General features: G+C 34.8%; 2 protein-coding genes across 7 annotated transcripts; both read right to left on the bottom strand.

Annotated features, from left to right (window-relative positions):
* Positions 1-232: 232 nt before the first annotated feature.
* Positions 233-4,182, bottom strand: LOC121220269 (protein PALE CRESS, chloroplastic). Of its 6 annotated transcripts, none has more exons than XM_041099839.1 (7): positions 3,961-4,182; positions 3,795-3,862; positions 3,104-3,298; positions 2,516-2,617; positions 1,719-1,769; positions 885-1,064; positions 233-642 (listed from the first exon to the last, which is right to left on the bottom strand). In XM_041099839.1, exons 1-7 carry the CDS (start codon positions 4,067-4,069, stop codon positions 409-411), a joined length of 939 nt encoding a protein of 312 aa, XP_040955773.1. In that variant the 5' UTR covers positions 4,070-4,182; the 3' UTR covers positions 233-408. The 6 variants fall into 6 exon arrangements, with proteins under 6 accessions (XP_040955773.1, XP_040955775.1, XP_040955774.1 ...); XM_041099841.1 differs by having other exon boundaries at positions 885-1,046; XM_041099840.1 differs by having other exon boundaries at positions 2,531-2,617.
* An 11,198-nt stretch (positions 4,183-15,380) lies between these two features.
* Positions 15,381-18,614, bottom strand: LOC107949227 (sm-like protein LSM2). The gene is made up of 3 exons (XM_016883974.2): positions 18,379-18,614; positions 18,075-18,233; positions 15,381-15,674 (listed from the first exon to the last, which is right to left on the bottom strand). The coding sequence occupies exons 1-3, from the start codon at positions 18,379-18,381 to the stop codon at positions 15,555-15,557; spliced, it is 282 nt and encodes a 93-aa protein (XP_016739463.2). The 5' UTR covers positions 18,382-18,614; the 3' UTR covers positions 15,381-15,554.
* Between the last annotated feature and the right edge of the window lie 436 nt (positions 18,615-19,050).

Here is a 19,050-nt window from a genome sequence, read left to right as displayed (position 1 = left end):
AGACAAGTTTTTGAAGAGACCGGTTGAGTATTTAAAAGCAACTCATGGAGATTTTGAGACCAAGTTGAAGGACTTGAATTTGTTGATTCGTATGCTTGAAAATTCATGCTGCACCGGCCGCCAACGATTGCTTTTTAATTTCTTTTCTTTTTTCATCATAGTTTTGATTCGTTTGGATCATGAACAAATGATTCAGTTCATTAATTCTTTTTATGCAAAAAAAACCATTAAATTACTCTTGAATATACCTGCATATTATGTACTCTTGAAACTACAAATGCTATATCCAGTTACAGTTACAAGTATCATAGGTTCTTCCAAAACAAAATCGAACTAATATGTCGAAGCAGATGAGAAAAAGCTGGATGGCTTTGTTTTCTTTTTCCTCTTTTTAATCTTAAACTATAGTTACCATTGTAAGTTAATGGCTAAATCCAGCAGAGTTTCGACTTGGCGTATGGTTCGTTTCCTCTCGTGTTCCTTCAATTTTACTGCAACAGATTCTGGATCAAGCTCATCTGGGGTTTGTGCTTCGTTTTGTTCGGATCGAACCTCTTGTAGCAAAGCATCAACCTCTCTTATGAAATCTACTCGTAGAAGAACATCATCAGCTTCGGCTGGTAGTGACAATGGGCCGTGATGCTGATACCAAGGTCAGGTATAATAAGTTAAGGTGTTCATTTCAAATATTAACATTCATGAGCATGTCATTGCATGGATAGTTGAGAATGCAATCGCACTTTAGAAGGATAAGATTTTCTCCGGTGAGCTCTTTTCCGGTTTCTAAATCTACAGGCAACAAGGACTTTGCCTTGAAGCCACTGATTCCACATCCATGTGTAAATGTGGAGGTTCATGATTCGAATAAATAAATAATAGCTTACCTTATCAATGTCAAAACCAGCTGGTACAAGGATGCTAAACGGATCCTCTCGTGGGAAAGTCTCAACCATGCGTTTTTTGCATTCCTTCAACCATCCTTCATTGTCAAACCCATCATGCATATTCAAAAGATCATTGAGCAGCCTCATAGCAGGACTTGCCTCCTGTTTCAATATCTCGGTCTAAAATATGAAGTAAAACATAGAACTTTTTCACTCATTTCGCAGTTAGAGTTGAAATACAGCAAGAGCTTAATAGAGGCAGTGGAGATGAAACAAACAAAATATTCCCTTATTATGTGAGATATGATCATTTATACCATTTTGACAGCAAGACACCAAATACTCCAGCAAAATAGAGCACTTCAGGAAAAAAGAGGAAAAAAACACAGCTTTTACCATTTTCTTTACCTTTTACTGATCAAATTCATACTCATAAAACATTGAACAAATTCATACTAGATAAAACAAACCAAAAACGATCGTATCCATGAAATAAAATGACTTTTCAAGGTGGTGGCAGTCTGGCAGATATTAAAAGGTTCTAGGTTGGAGGTATAAGGTTAATGAAGCACTGATAAAGATTAATTGATGCATCAAGAAGCTTTGGATATTTCTGAAGATGATTGATAACAAAGGCATTTACCAGAAAATGAGATATGGATTCAAGATTGTAAGTAATAAAAATCAAACCTCTGGTATGATACATGTTTATTTGCAATAAAATACAAGTAGGACAGTTTTCAGAACTGCCATTTCAAGTATTAACATCTGTAATATACCCGTTAACAGAATTTAATTCTGATTGGTAATCAAAATATTTAGTGCAGTGCATACCTCAACTCGTCTGTAGAGAAGATCAAGACTCCTAATGGCATCCTTTTCATCCTGGAAAAAGTTGTAGGTATTAAATTTATACACTAAAGAGAGTGAAACAGAACTTAAAGTCGGTACATGGACTACATAACACTTTGTGCATAGAATATATTTTTGAAACCTCCTTATCAGGCATTGTTATGTCAAACACATCATGCACAAGGCTGATTCAAACCAATTGCAGGAGTTCCTGGAAATTACATTGAAATAACAATACAAGCTAAGGTTCAAAGGATGTTCGCTAGAAGAGTTTGATTCATGGAATAAGTAAACGCATGCACAGATAAAAAGCAATAGTCCAGGTCTAATGCTACAGCGCTCAAACTCAGTAACTGCCAAGGTCTGGGCTATGTGAAGAAACAGGTTAAAATCAATGGTTATCCCTAACGAGGTACATGGTCAATTTTGAAAGAAAAAATCATTTACTCATGTGCAATTAAGTTTGGGTGTTTAGTTTCCATGTACCTAATCAACAAGCATGCCATGCTTGGTACGGAAAAGATGAACTTCATTGATTGTAGGATCTTATAACTGTTACCATTGTTGTGTTTTTCTATGTCTCGAGGTGATTTTCCATGGCTGTCAAAAACACACAAATTTTCTGATTTACACATCAAATTTTCTCAAAGGTTCAGAATACGGTTCAAGTTTTTCATGTATTCAGTAAATTTTTGCATGGACATGTCAAACCTCAAAAAGGAAGGCTGCAAAAGAGAGAAGAATAAGCAAAATTGAGCGCTGCCAAAATGGAAACGTACTAAAAGCCCACTTACATCCCGTCGAGCAAGATCAAGGCGATTCCATATGACCATTAGCACAAGTTCAGTAAGTTCACCTCTCTCTGCAGCCTCCTCGATTTTCTGCGTTAGAGTAAAGTAATCAAGGGGCATGACCAACAGAAAATGTCAATAAAAATGTAGTTTCTTTTTATGTTCAGAGGCAGAAAGGCAACCTTGCCCTGGCGATTATAATCTGGTCAAATTAGACTATTCTAAGAGTTTCCAAAGATAATGTTCCTATTTCTGTTAAGGGACTGTCCCGGTTTGGGCGTAAGATAGCATGAGATAACTTTACTTATATCAGAAAACCTCAGATGTATTTCCTAACCAAAAACATTTGCCAATTCCTGATGAATCTCAGTTGAAACAATTGGACTTCCGATTTTGGACAATGATGGAAAAGAAAATCCAACTCTATGGTATTATTCTTATCATTGTTGACACTTTACTAGCAGAATAAGAATTCAATCTGAACATTTCTATTATCTTAAAACCTTAGAAAAAAAATTTCAACTTGTTTTAATGAACTGGCTTTTGGGTCTGCAAACATATATATAAATATTTTACCTCTTCCACCTCTTCTTCAGCCCTAATGAAGCTTGAAACTAATTTCCTGGCTCTTACAACATCTTCTTGCGGGTACCCCTTCAAACGCATACCTATTTCACGATACTCTTCAACCTTTCTTTCCTCTTCTTCCTCTTCTTCTCTACGTCTTCTATGCAACTCCTTCGTTTTTTCCCGTTGTCTGGCTTGCCATTCCTGACCAAGAGGTTTATCAATGCCAGTTTCTTATTCATTATAAACAATTCAATTGAACTGCACCGATGAATGATCCACACAATTTACGTAGACAAGGACGTTTGTACATCTATTGTATGTTGACAACTGCTCTATCACCAAATGTAGCAAATTAGAAACACACATATATGCCAATATTTTGAAGTCTTTATACATTCATTTCGTAAAGAACGACACTTTTAAATCTCAGGTTTACAAGTAAGCAACCAATGAATCAATTTTCCGCTGCAATTACACTTGAATGGCTAAGTTAGCAGGAATTCGATTCATAAGCTGCACTCTGCCAAGAAAAACGTGTGGCTATACACAACCATGATTTAAGTAAGTTAATTCAGAAGTGACCCAGAAATAGCTAATCCTGAACACCCATTTATTAATATTAACCAGAGTAAGAACAAATAATAGAAGTGAACAAAAAAATGGGGGTAAACCAAATAAGCAAAAAAGAACAACACACATCATCGTAATACTCCTTTGGCATCCCTTCCAGAAGTTGTTCTTCTTGGTTCATGCACCTCCTCAAAACTGTGTTAAATCCCCACCAAAAAACCAAATGATAAAGAACGAATTTGAAGCAAATAAAAAAAACCTGGTTGAGAAAAAGTGAAGATATAGGAAGTAACCTGTTTTAGAAGGGGAAGTCGTCTTGAAACGGGAGAGGCGCATATTGCAAGTTGGAAGCAAGGGTTGTAAGGGAAGTGAGCAGGTTAGAAGGAAGAGCTTCGCCTCCATTTTCTGGCTTCCGATAAATATGAAATATAGGAGTGAAAGTAGAGCACTCTGGAGTTTTTGGAGTTCGTAGGATCTTTATTTACAAAGTTGGACTGAATATTTTCTACCCCAATATTTTTTATTTAGGTAAAGGTCCCCGTATTATGTTTTTTCTCTTTCCTTTTTCAGATTTTCCATTATTTCTAGTTTTAACTTTTTATGAAATATGGATAAAAGTACCACCTAAGTTTCTCTTTTAGAAGTTAGATTGTATTTTACTTTTTTCTATTAAAAAAATGGTGCCTCTCTTAACTCAAAAAATGAGTAAATTAAGTTATGTACGTTAGATCAAAGGGTAAATTAATTTTTTATTTTAAAATTTTCATTAATGGTTACCGTTAAAAACTAGTATGACTGATGAAATAACCAAACTGTCATGAAGTACATGTGTACCTCATTCTAGCTTACAAATATTAATTTTTAAATCATGAGATGATTGTTTTTTTTAAAACATGTGATGATGTAATGTACTTTGGTATTTTTGTATAATTGTACAAATATTATCAAATATATATTTTAAAACTTATAAAAAATTCACCAATTGTAAAAAAAAAAAGTCGAAGTAATATATGTTATTCGATCACATATTTAAAAAAAAAACAAATCATGATAAAATTAGTAATGACAAAATCTCTAATTTGTTTTGATGGCAAGCACATTTCAATCGATCAATTGTAAATGGTAAGAATGTTTTTTATTATAGTTAATCTAATTTAATCTAAATATTTTGTTGTTATACTAAAATTTAATATTTTGTATGTTTTATATATATAGTCGGAAGATCGGATTTTGGAGACGTATATTCATAATCTACTCGCTCCTCCATCATCTTTAATCGAACTATACTTGAAAGATGTAGGATTTTTGCACATGGACCATATGGGTATGGGGTGTAAATTGAACCCCACGCTTGTAAGAGTGTTGGTGGAAAGATGGAGGTCCGAGACACACGCATTCCATCTTCCATGCGGCAAGTGTACTATCACACTCGAGGACATGCAGTTACAGCTCGGGTTATCGATGGATGGGTCGGTAGTTACTGGGTCAGTTGTCACAGTCGATTGAAGAGATGTATGCGAGCAACTTTTAGGGAAGGTTCCAAACACAATTTATGGAGTCCTGATAGATATGAATTGGTTGAAAATAAATTTTGGTGAGCTCGACACAAAATCAAATGAAGTTGAAAGAGAACAACACACTCGGGCATACATCTTTATGATCATCGAGGGTTTCTTAATACCCGATAAATCACAAAATTTTGTCCATTTAAGGTGATTGTTAAAACTAGTGAACCTTAGTGAAGCGGGAGAACTTAGTTGGGGGTCATCCGTGTTGGTGACGTTGTACCGGGAGATGTGATGGGTGATATAACCACAGAAAATTAAAATTGGTGGTTGCATGCTACTACTACAATCATGGGTGTGGTATTGAGTGTCAGTTTTACGTCTTCGAGTGGACTACCATTATACATTCCCGCTCATAACAAGGTAAAATTCATTAGAAAATATATTTACCATAATAAAATTATTTAAATTTTAAATTATTGTGTTAACATATTATTTCAATAGGTGGAACCATGGGCCAAGTTATGTGGGACTACCAGAGGAGCTTCAAGATATACGGCTTATGTTAGATCAATGATCGAAAGCAGAGGTATGTATTTTTAAAATTTCAATTGTAAAATATTAACGTAGTTGATTTAAAAATTAATAGTAAATGTATAATCAAAATTATTATTTTAATATAGTTTAAATAAACGCATACTTTGATCCGAGAATTCAAGCATGCATCCCATCCAATTTCTTGGTGAATCCCAACATCTGGCACGTGAATGTGTCATTGGTAGTGCACGCTACGATGGATATGCACAAATCAGATAGAGTTTTGCGGTAGTTCAGGTTTAGGCAAACGATTTCGTCGGTACCCCCAAGACATTGAAGATCTGTACCATATCAAATTGCGGGGAAGAACCGATGAAAATTGACCTACATTCTATGGGGAATATATCAACATTTGGAACCATAGGTACGAATTTTTACCTAATCGTAAACCCATTATTGCTCGGGAATTAGCCTGCGATTCGAGTACATGTCATGGTTTAAACACCATATAAAGTCATATCTACTAGCGGAAGAAGTTGGAGGTAGGCAACGTCATACAAGGAGGCCATGACGAACGCTTAGGAATCCAAGGTCTGCGGTAGTTGCTGAGGTAGGTCCATCATCTACACCAACACAAGAATAGGGACCAATGGTCACACCACTCCCCGGTTAGTATGGCTCAACTTATTATGGTGTTTTCACTAAGTCCGTCATTTTTACACAAGCAGCACATCTTGCACCACATTTTTCTATTTCTACATCGTCTCTAGGTATTATTTTTGGACCACCGCCTTCGTCTTCAGCATATTACACACCGATGTCATTAATGTTTTAGACGATGACGATCTTGACGACAATATATCGATCGACTATGTTTGGGGCACTGATCGGAAGTCGATTATTTTGCTATTGGTGTATGAGACACAATATGGTTATACACCTACGCCGATGGTGTTGCAAACACCTCCAAGATCATTATTCTACCAAGGTGAACCATCTTTTCAACCACCTCTTCGTAGAATGGAAGATATATGATGGCAACCGAAAAGTAATCTACAATCAACCGCGGATGAAGGCAAAGAAGATGAGATGCCAAGACCACAATGTGTACTTAAGGGTAGAGCTGACGATGAAGACGAGGAGGTCGGTATACAACTTTGAGAAGAAGAAATCTGGCTCACAACTGACGACCACCTCGTTGTGGCACACATTTTGTTCGACGATATAAATGATATTTTTGTACTTTTCATGTAAAGTTTAATTGTTTAGCTAAATTATAGTCGATAAGATTTTACCGATATTAGATATGAAATGTTTTTAAATAAATATTGTTTTTTAATCAAAATTGATATTTGTTGTCATTTTATATTGTTAAACCAAGTTTAATTTGGTTTGCACGGGAAAATGGAACAAAGTTGTATATTGTATTATTCTCTATAGTATAATGAAAACTTATATTTTCAAATTATAAAAAATTTAAGTATGAATGAAAAAAACCAACAAATAGATTTCGGTTAAAAAATTAATTTGTAACACCCCTAACCCGTATCCGTCGCCGGAATAGGGTTACGGAGCATTACCGGAGTTCCATTTCAAAACTATCAAAAAATTAAAACATGTAATTCATAACATCAATCATAGCAAAATCAATCAATAACATACATATTGTCCTTTATACGAGCCCTCAAAGCTCTAAAAACACATTAGAAACGAATTAGGACTAAATCGAAAACATATGGAATTTTTAGGAAAAAAGATGAAAATTTTCAAACTGAAGGGGTCACATGGCTGAGACACATGCCCGTGTCTCAGGCCGTGTGGACATTCGAAGTAAGGACACACGGTCGTGTCCCAGCTTGTGTCTGTGCCCGTGTAACTTTTTACTTGGGTCACACGGCCAAGCCATACCCCAATGTGCCAGGTCGTGTAACTCTCGAAATGCAACCTTTAAAAAAACCTACAGGGGACAGCGACCATGTCACATGGCCATGTGTCCCACACAGCTAAGACACACGCCCGTGTCTTAGGCTGTGTGGACAAGAAATAGGTCATTTTCAAGCCATTTCTTTCACCCAAAACATGCACTAACCTATAACACTTTTGCACATATAATCAAGCATTCAAGATGCATAAAAAAACATGCCTAATCAAGCTAGAACAACATTTTATATGCTCATACAACCAATATGCCCAAAGGGCATCTTAATAACAACAACCAACATGTACTTTATAGTTGTATAATTTAGACACAAAACAACTAACTTGTAACCAACTTTATACCAACATTTACCTCCATATTCACATATCAAATCCACACTCAAATTATCCAATTGGTCATTTAATATCCATCAACTAAACATTAGCCACATATGTCAACTATAACCAATATACCAAATAACAACATTCAAACATATCAAAGAATAACTCATAGTATACATTTTTAACTACCATACCATATTCCATCATTTAATCACCATAAAACTCCAAAATGACAACCGTTACAAGGCCAAACATATACATGCCAACATAGCACCATTTCATCACCCAAAATATCATAAATACAAGCCAAAACAAATGGCTATATCATCAAACAAATACACCTATACATGTGCATATTTAAACAATTATCACTTAACTTGTTTTCATGCCAAAACATAACATAATTGATACATAACAACCATACCATTTTGGCCATTTAAAGATATATTAACACATATCAATTTTGGTCATTTCAAAACATACACCAAATTGACCATATTAACCACAACCAACAAGATATCAATAGTACCTTAAGTACCTCAAATCCAAGGAAACAATTCATGCCATAATCATCGGCCAAAATGACATATATATGTACCAAACTCATCAATTAGTATTCAACTAATCATTAACCATAAGTCCACCTATACATGCCATTATAAAATTAATCAAGACATCAAAATCTACCAATATAATAGCTAAATAGTGTGATAGATCTCTGACAAACTTCCAACCCGATCGAGCGTCCGATAATCTAAAAAGTAATGGAAAAACAATTATGTAAGTAATGAATGCTTAGTAAGCTCGTATAAACTTAAGTCATATCAATCTATTTCAATTATGAAATTTATACATATCAAGAATAATTTTATACCAATACTACAAGATTCATGAAACCATATTCAACAACTCACAAAGTGAATAAATTCACAGCATCATATATATATCATCCCTAGCATCATAGGATTTTATAAAACTTTAAACCCTTTTCCAATTTTTCTTACTTTCATTTGCATTTCATTACTTTCCATTGCATTTACTTTCTTTAGCTTAAATAAAAACATCAATTCAACTCATCATTTCCTTTTTCATCAATTTACACTTCAAGTATGAACTTACTATACCATTACCTTTCCACACTCGTTTCATATGCATAACACACAAGACATAAGCATATTATCAACCATAGCCATAAGCTAGTGTATTTAAACATAGCTCTTTTGGAATTAACCACATGATAAACCATTTCATAAGAAATTATATATTTTAAACCTTACCACTCTTTCATGAACACAAGCATATTTCCATTTGGACACTTACCATTTCAATGCATAACTTATAAGTAAGCATAATACAATCCAACCAATAGCTTGGCACATGCCTAAGCATCAAACAACAACACATGTTAGCATACTTGAACATATTTCACATGAGTTCAACATAGATAACCATTATACTTGAATATGGTTTAATTAGATATAACCTCCTTCATAACATAACATGTTTTCCATATATCTCATCATTTCAATGTATTTCATATATACATGTATTTGCTCATATTGACCATTTATCATTTCCTTTCCAATTCATGCCCGTTGAACCGTTTAAAGTACCGTTGGATACCCAAGATAGCTCACACAAAATGTGCTAACTCATATAAGTGTAGTCTGTCAAATCCTATACATATATGCTCACACGAGCTGTGAATCAGTATGCTCACATAAGCTATGAAAATGGGTTACTCACATGAGCTGTGGATCAGAAAGTAGTTAAACGATGTTGCTCACACGACCTGTGGAGTATCCGCAACACATGCAGGACCTCAGCCATCGGTAGGACGTTCAAGACCAGCACCCGAATCATGTAAACCTTAATGACATGTAATTTGTATCCTATGAATTCCTAAGGTTGAAACGGGGCTCGGTAGTCACTGAAACATCATTGGATTTCCATCATTTCATTAACATATATATTGATTTAATCACAATATGATCACATATTAACATTAAATTTAATCAAAATTATATAGAATACAGTTCATACGAACTTGCCTGGCTAACTTGTAGAAAAACTAAAGTTTAAGGGCATTTTGGTAATTTTCCATTCTCATTAATTTTTCCACTCGAACTTGATCTAAATTAATAATTTCATTCAATTTATTAATTTAGACAATAAAACAATTTATTTCATGCAATTTGGTCATTTTAACATTTTTACAAAATTACCCCTAAAGTTATACTTTTATTCAATTTAGTCCCTGAGCCTAAAACATACAAATCAACCATTTTAACCCAAAATTAAGCCTAACTGAATACTCATGGAATCCAATAAATCAAATTATTACAATAATTTCACATCAAATCCTTAATACTTTTACTATTTTAACAATTTAGTCCATAATCAGAAAATTCATCAAAAATCACTCAACTGGACCTAGTTGCAACGATCTCAAAATCATAAAAATTATTGAAAACGGGGCTAAAACGAACTTCCATGCATCATCACAAGGTAAGCCAAAGCTTTAAGGTCTTCCATGGAGTTTTTCTCCATTAAAAATCGATGAAGAAGACATTAAGATAATGATAAAACATTTTGGTTTTATTTTATTTTAATATAATTCTCAAATTACCATATTAACCTTAGTTAATAATTAAATAAAACATCAAATTCATGTCCATTGTTTGCTAATAGCACCTTGAATGGTCTAATTACCATTTAAGTCCCTTTTCCTTTATTCAATTAAACATTTAATCACTCAAATTAAATAGTGATCAAATTTTACATCTTTTACGATTTAGTTCTTTTTAATTAATTAACTATCGAAACATTAAAATTTTTCAACGAAAATTTAATACCACCTTAATGACACTCCGTAAATATTTATAAAAATATTTACGGCTTGGTTTATAGAAACGAGGTCTCGATACCTTATTTTCTAAAATCACTTGACTTTAAGGTCTTACTACTTAAACTTAATAAATCGCTTATATAACAAAAATTACTATATCAAAAACCTTTTTAAAACCATGTTTGACTTGTAAATATTAAATAATAATATTTACAAACTTACTCGTCGAATTTGGTGGCCCCAAAACCACTATTTCTGACACCACTGAAAAATGGTCTGTTACATAATTAATCGATTAATAAGGTGTTCTTATAGTATCCCGTCGGTGTGGACATGACAACATTGTATGCCCTGAGTTCCTACAAAACCCACATAACTTCAGTTGGTTTGTCTTTTCCCGAATATCCATGTTGTCATGTATCCGAGTAGATATCGGTCAACCTTTTGGTTTGCGATGCAATGAACTATTGGGTAACAACTTGAATGGAGCGCTAGATATTGACGGTCACATACTTACTTCTGGGACTAGTACGAATCCGTATCTCTACACGTTATACATGTGTTGCAGTTTGTACAATTTTTTCACAAAGCTCATCTGATCTAAAAGTACGAAGGAACATGTTGCAATTGCATGATTGTATAAAAAACAAAATGAGTCAAATCTCCCACAGTCATAGGTTTGTTGTTTCAGGTGTGCACGGTACACTCCCTCGGCAATACCTTGGTCGATTTTGTAGAACTCTATAACCTGAAATGATAGGTTTTCATGCGAGTGACACATTGAATGCATACAACTCGCTTGTGTTGTAGACTCCCTAATTTCTTTCATAATGTCCTCACATCAAATGTGGCCACCCTTTATCTATCCAACATATTTTTCTGCTCGCTTTGGAAATAGTTTTGCCAAATGGAAATATGTTTTTTCACAATCGAGGTTATCATCAAATGACGTGTTTCATTCAATTCTAAATTGATGCATTCTGCCAGGTTTGTCGTCATGTGCCTATATCATAGACCCCCGTCAGACGATTGTGTCCACTAATCGAAGGGTATGTTAGAGAAGTACCTCATGCCGACACTATTAATAGCCCGTAAGTTTTCCAACATTTCATAGAAACAGTGTTTGACGAGCTCATACCCTATCGAGGAAAGTGAATAGTTTATCCATTAATCCCAACATTTGCTGACCGATTAAATATCAGGCAATTGAAATAGTGGCGAATACATACCCATGTTAATCACTTGTGCACGTTGAGCTTCAGATTCGTGTTGTCTATGGTAGTTCATCGTAACATGTTTTAAACAATACCTATGTTGTTTGAGATTACAAAGGCTTCCTTGCCGTTCAATTGCAGCCAATATTCTAGGTCCCCTGTCGAAGATGACGCATATATCATGTTGGGGGACAACATGCCTCCTCAACCTAAACAGAAAGAAATCTCAATCGTCCACATTCTTTGATGGCGTTATTGCAAAGGCAATTGGCAGAATTTTTCAATTGCCATCTTGTGCCACAACCAACAACAACCGATGCGTATATCTCCCGTACATAAAGGTGTCGTCGATTTGTACCAATGGCTTACAGTATTGGAATGCTTGTTAACATTGCTTGAAAGTCTAGAAGAAACGATGGAACACTTGACATCCATGGACCAACCGGTTGTTGTAGTACGCAGGCATCGTTTCCAAATCAGTTACGCAACCTAAAATGTACTGCTCTAGTATCTGACACCACTGCCACAAATTATTGTTCGATACATCCCACCCATTATACATATTTTCCAATGTCTTTTGCTTTGTAATCCACGCCTTGTGGTACGACGACGTGTAATCCTACTTGCTACAGATATTTGCAATTAAAATCAGCATAACAATCTTGAGATTCGTTTTCACCATAGGTAGTATTATGTTCGCAACCATTTCTAAATCTAATTTTGAATGATCCTATAAAATACATGCAACAACACGAGTACGTTAAAATTAAAAATTCAATACCCAAAATATAAGACAGTTTTGACGCAGTACCCTCGACAACACACGTATGCTGAATGGTATATTTCTTTTTGGTCCACAATCCCGTCTTTTTCTTAAAAGAAGCCATGATTTTCCATACACATCTCCTGTCTCGCATTACGCATTTTGCCTCGAATTTATCAGATCAAAATTTAACAACATAAAATTTTACGTCAAATTCATTTTCCCCTTCATTCTCAAATCCACTAGCATCTTCAGTGTTGGATGTACCCTCGCCGATGGAGGTCGTAGGGAGTACATTATCCCTTTTTTTTGTATAGTTGTCAAAACAACCAAAATCACCCGTTGATTTCCAACCACCAGCACTTGATGTCATACCCCTGTAAGTGTTCTTAGAGTTGAACACCGACTGATCGAAGTTCAAATCAAAACCACTAATTGAGTGTCGTGTCATGGTTTAGTATTTTGGGTTACCACCAAACCTCAACTACTAGTCGTTCTTCCTATCGTGGTTGAAATCTATGGTTGAAACCAATGAATGTCTTCCCATTGATGATTCCAGGATATCATAATGGGAACTTTCTAACAAAGTAGTGAACCTATCATACAACTGTGTCGTTGGGCTTTCAACTTTTTATTTCGCTCCAGCCTATTGAATTAGAACATATGTCAACCTCTGACCGCCTTCATTTGTGTTTGCAAACTTCGTATATAACTCGAGTATTGGTGATCCACTAGCAATATGCGTCTGCACCATCACCACCATCCCCCTTGCACTTCTGATATCGAAAGCATCATATTTAACGGGGTCAACTGAAGCACAAAATCTATATTTCAATGACGGTACTCTCATCTGGTTGGATCCGATGATTTTTCACCTAATTCTTGTAAGCAGCTTCAGCAATTGTATGTTAGGGTCAAAAGCCAACTGCATTGTGTTCTCCAATGATAAAACAACCCCATTGCCAGTGTCACGGACTTCATCGTTGTAATAAACAACATTAACTTATCAACTCATTTTCAACAAAACAACTTGTTTCACATGTTTGAAACAAAAACATTAAGCAGAAAAATAGAGTTGTAATTATATATGGACAACAAAAATCGAGCTTTACTTGATGCAATTACGTGTTTGCTCCAAATTATGCCTTATGAAATGCCTGGCGAACTTCATCCTCTTGCGATTCTTCTTGCAATTTTGTCTGCTCGAAATTGTCTTATGACATTCAATGCTGAAAGCCATCCTTTTATAGAGTTGGGGTGAGTGGCGATTAATTTAAGAAATTTTCCCAGGATATCTCACGAGTGAGTGGAAAGTTTGCATGCGTTGACTTTGGTAGAGGAAAAATGTTCCATGTAGGGCACGTTTTCAATAACATGTCAGAAATATTCACTGAAAATGAGCCCAACTGGACGCACTTTCAATGCATTTTTCTGACATTACACTGAAAACACGCCTTACGTGGAGCGCTTTCCCACTAAAAAATTCAACTCCTAAAAATTTTCTACTCACCCATCAGGTATCTCGGGCTAATATTTTTTGAAAAATTCTAATCGACCTCAACCTGCCATATAAACTACGGGTGATCAAAATTTAATTCCATTGAAAAATCGAAAAAAATACAAACGAAGAGTTAATCAAATTAAATAGTTTGAGTTTCGATTTTGAATTAAATTAAATTTTACAATTCGAATCATTCGAATATACGATTGGTGTAAATACGATTGTAGTAAATATCCTTTTGGACCTGTCATTTTTGAAAATTACACCAAATTGTGCTCTAAATAATTTCAAAATAAGATTAAATTTATATCTCAAAAAAATATAAAAAGCTTCTAAATAATATATAAAAAATTTAAAAAGTATAAAAAAACTCTAAACTCTTAACCCATAAACCCATAAACCCTAAAACACTTAACCTTTCAAAACCTTAACCCTAACCTTAAGCCCTTAATAAAAATCTAAACCATAACCCTAAAACAATAAGATAACCCAATGCTTTCAGTTTTCAGCGTATGTGGCAAGAAAGCACGTCTAGTTGGAAGTGTTTTCCTACCAATCCGCTGAAAACGCAACCAACTGGGTGCGTTTTTATCTTTTCGACCTAATCCAATAAATTTTGAAAAAACCGGCATAATATGGTATTTAAAAAAACAATATTTTTAAGAATTTTACCCTATTTAAGGACTCACCAGCTCAGGTTAACTTTTGAAAGGAGCCAGAAACACTATTTTTTTAGTAAATCATTTCACATATTGCTAGCAAATTAATAACACATAGCCCTTTAGGGATAGTGAATTAATAAAAAATCAATTAACTTTTAAAAAATGAGACATTATATTTAAGTACTTATTATGTGATACTAAACTTTTTCAAGGTTTAAGTAGGTTCATTTTACCACCATAGATTTTTGTGAGATCTAATGTTTTGAAAGGCTGATAGAATGACCGATCTCTGCATGCATAATGAATCAAGAGATATTCATTACATAAATTACTACCATTTGGTGAGACTTGATGCTTAGAATTGGAGCTCAACAATCCATATCTTCACAGCATCATAACTAGTTAGCATCACTCGAGACATGCATTTGGTAAGGAAACATTTTTTTCATCCAATAAAATTTGCCGATACACAAAAATCAAGCAAGTTTGTCTACATTAATGCAAAAAGGAATAAATCCTCGATAACTTGTCACAATCTTTGAAGCAAAAAATCTAAATCATTAAAAGCACACTGAATTTGTCAACAAAAGCTGCTTTTTCAGCCTCCACGAGCTTCTCTTCTAGTGGCATCATGAAGCAATTCAATGTCGACTCCGTCTGGAGGTAGTTGAACATATCTCACAACAGAGCCTCTGATGAAACAGTTCCTTACCGAAAGCTGTAACCAGACAAAAAGACTTATCAATTCAGCTGGACAATATTGAGACGAGGAAAACAGAGATGGGTTTGTCTAGACTAAGACGGCCAACATACAAGAAAACCTAACCAAGACACATTTTATGGGTACAGGGCAATAGGATATCACAAGTATCAGGTGATACTTTCAGGATAAGTTCAACTACAAGTAAAGGTATTTCATGGCTTGGCACTGGAAGGATGAGGTCGATCTGTAGACCTGTTTAAGGGCCGAGCTACCCATCCAAGCCCAAAAGATCACCCAAAATTTGGGAAGATTTGAGCAAGAATATTAGGCCCAAAAATGGGATTGGGCAAAAAAATTAAGCCCGTTTAAAATATGAGCCAGGCTTGAGACTTGAACATTCAAGGCCCAAGCCCGGCCTAACCCAACTCGTTTTAATTTTATAATACTTTATATTATATTATTTTTATATATTATGTAATTTAAATACATTAAAAAAATAAACCTATATTAAATATATAATACTACTCTAATGTAAACATTAAAATAATATTAATATGACTAAAAAATTTTAATAAATAAAAAATATATAAAATTATTAAATATTAAAATAAAAATATTTTAAAAAATAAAAAATAATACTGGTGAGCATAAAATGGGCTTGGGTTAGCATTTTGCAAATATGTGCAGGTTTGGGCAAGCATAAATAATGTTAATATCATGCTTAGACCCAACTCGAACCAGACTTGACCCGGCCCATGAGCACCTCTAGGTCGAAGTAAAAGAAAAATGGATGAAAATCAACAACAGGAAAACCAATAGCGTATCAGAAGAAGAGAGAAGGAACCAACTTTATATTAAGAAATACTATTCAGCAGCAATAAAGTATATCAAAGCTATAGCAGTCTCTGAATCAAAAAGTTCATATATATATATAAGAAAACTGGGATTTGCATCCATATCACTTGAATTCCATGCAATCAATACTCAACATGAAATGACTTGACATAGTCATAAGGCAAAAGAAAAACATGAAATTCAAAAAGAGGCAAAACCAAAAACAGAAAATGATTTGCAGATTGACATCAAATTTGATACAGTCCAATATCACTGCATTTGTGGCACACTTTAATGAGGTGAAAGGGGATGAGTGGCTGGGAAGAGCATCAACCCATCCTTCATATCACCAAACAAGTTGAATTGCCTTCTCTTTTTTCTCTTTTCCCAGAGATTAGCAAGTTAGATTGCATTGCTACTCTTATTTTAAGCAGCTTAAAGCCGTATTGCGATTTTTGAATACACTATCCTGCCTAGATCTTCTTGACAACACCAATTATTATACCGGTTTTACACTGAGCTATCCAATGCCAACCGTTAACATGAAATTCTTTCAGGTGGAGCATAATACGGTCATCCAGCATCAATAATCCTACTTGGCAAATGCAAGACCATGTATCACCATGCTAACATTGACAAGGCATTATTATGTGCTACAAAACACAATATTCCCGAATCCAATTTTCCAACTGTTGCTCTATATAACCATTGGAGCAAAATAGGAATTATATCTTGAAACTTACTGTGAGATTACATTTAACCCAAGGTTTCACATTCGTCTTTACCCTTTTTGGCTTTATTTCGAACACCTTCAACAGGCTACAATGGAAAAGCTCATGAGCAAAGCCTCTATCAAATGTCCTAACAGATTGATAAGTGACTCCCATCTTGGGACGCACCCTACCTTAGCTAGCTAATCCAAGAACGACGAATTTAACTTGATATTTTAGGATTAAAGGGTTTTGTTCTTCTCGATAAACAAGATCATCTAAACGTTGAATTTCAAAAATTCCCATTACAGTAAACTACTTGAAATTTTCATCTACAGATAAACCCTAGAAGTAAACTTTCACTGACAACAGGGCAGAGAAATACCGTTTATGCAAAGCAGAATAGAAAAAAAGAACAATTGCTGATAACAGAAGAACAGAAATCTTTTTTAGGCTCATCGTTTCTATACTATTGGAGGATTAAAACAACGTGAACTACTAACTAGTTAACAGAGAATTCATGAAGCAGCTACATTGGAACGAATTAAAGTGGTAGATATTCAGTACAAAATCAGATACAAAATAAAATTCAAATAAACAATCAGAAAGGGAAGGCAGGGCATACAAGAAACCGAATAAACCCTGAATTCAGCTTCAATCATGCCCCCTGTTTAAAAAGAAGAAGAAGAAGAAGAAAAAGGCAGATTGGGGCGAAAGAAAAGTAGGAACGTAGAATACCCAAATCATTTCTTCCAAGTAACGACTAAAATGAAAAGAAAGGAAAAAGAAACCCTAGCTTTTGTTAGACAAGCTAAGTAATTCGTTCATAAATACCCATGAAAAAAAGAAAAGGAAAGGAAAAGGGGAATACCATGTGAGGATACTTGTCTTGATCGACAACCCTAGTATTCTCGAGCTTGATATTGAGGTATTGATCAACGGAATGAAGGGTTCCTCTGATAGCCAAATCGTTCTTCAGCTCCACCGTCACTTCTCTTCCCACCAAGTCTTTGAAATACGAAAAGAACAACTGCACCAATCATAATAAAAAAAGAAATAATAAATCAAAAGGACGCCCATTGGAGAACGAATAGAAGAACACAGTTACGAACTCAATTGAATGAGAACAAACATATGTCATATGAAGGTTTGGGAGGCCCCAAAAAGAAGAATACCATGATTTTGATTCCTCTGCGTAGAAGGAGAGGGGAGGGGTTTCTGGGTTTGGCTTAGATGCGATGAAAAAGAAAACTTGATGGAGCGGAGAGCCGACTATTCAATTACTTATTTTAGTAGCAATTGAGTTTCGTTGGTTAGCCAGTAATGGCCGCTTACTCGAGCTCTCATTTTGGGCCTTGAAGCACTGCATCAGCTATCCATACAGCATGGACTGTGGCCTTATAATTTTACTCTTGGGTTCCAAACTCAGCTCAAATCCTCATCTAAATATATTGCTAGCTGGTCAAGTAAAAAAACACCTTCATATATTGTATAAAAGATGCAATTTTGTCATTGTAGCTCGTTTCCTTTAATTAAACAAGTACAGTTCTAGACTTAGCTTACATTTTAGCTGTTGTTCTTTCTTTGGGGTAATCTCCCCTTCTCCCATCATTTCTCCCTAACTTAAATCTCTCTGTTCCTTTGTGAGTAAATCCTGTAAGAGCCAACTTTAAGGCTGAAACTGTACTTCTTGCATGAAAAGTTTGATAAAAACAAGGATCTTTTTTTAAAATTACTAAATGAAATTAATATAACTATATATAATGACCCTCTTAAGCATTTTACCAAATTCTTCTCCAAACATTTGGATCAAGTTCATAGGGGTGAGCATCCAACCGAATCAAGTT

The sequence above is a fragment of the Gossypium hirsutum genome, chromosome D08 (assembly GCF_007990345.1).
Source record: "Gossypium hirsutum isolate 1008001.06 chromosome D08, Gossypium_hirsutum_v2.1, whole genome shotgun sequence".
Lineage (NCBI taxonomy): Eukaryota > Viridiplantae > Streptophyta > Magnoliopsida > Malvales > Malvaceae > Gossypium > Gossypium hirsutum.
Note: the sequence above shows the minus strand (reverse complement) of the source record. Positions and strands in the feature narration are given on the sequence as shown.

Bases quoted from the DNA above. Each gene is read 5' to 3' on its own strand.
- LOC107949227 (XM_016883974.2), bottom strand. The intron at 15,675-18,074 runs GTATTCCCCTTT...GTCTGGTTACAG, and splicing joins AAGACAAGTATCCTCACATG to CTTTCGGTAAGGAACTGTTT.
- LOC121220269 (XM_041099839.1), bottom strand. From the start codon at position 4,069: ATGGAGGCGAAGCTCTTCCTTCTAACCTGCTCACTTCCCTTACAACCC. The intron at 3,863-3,960 runs GTTACTTCCTAT...GATTTAACACAG, and splicing joins GACTTCCCCTTCTAAAACAG to TTTTGAGGAGGTGCATGAAC. The intron at 3,299-3,794 runs GTGTGTTGTTCT...CCTCTTGGTCAG, and splicing joins CAAAGGAGTATTACGATGAT to GAATGGCAAGCCAGACAACG.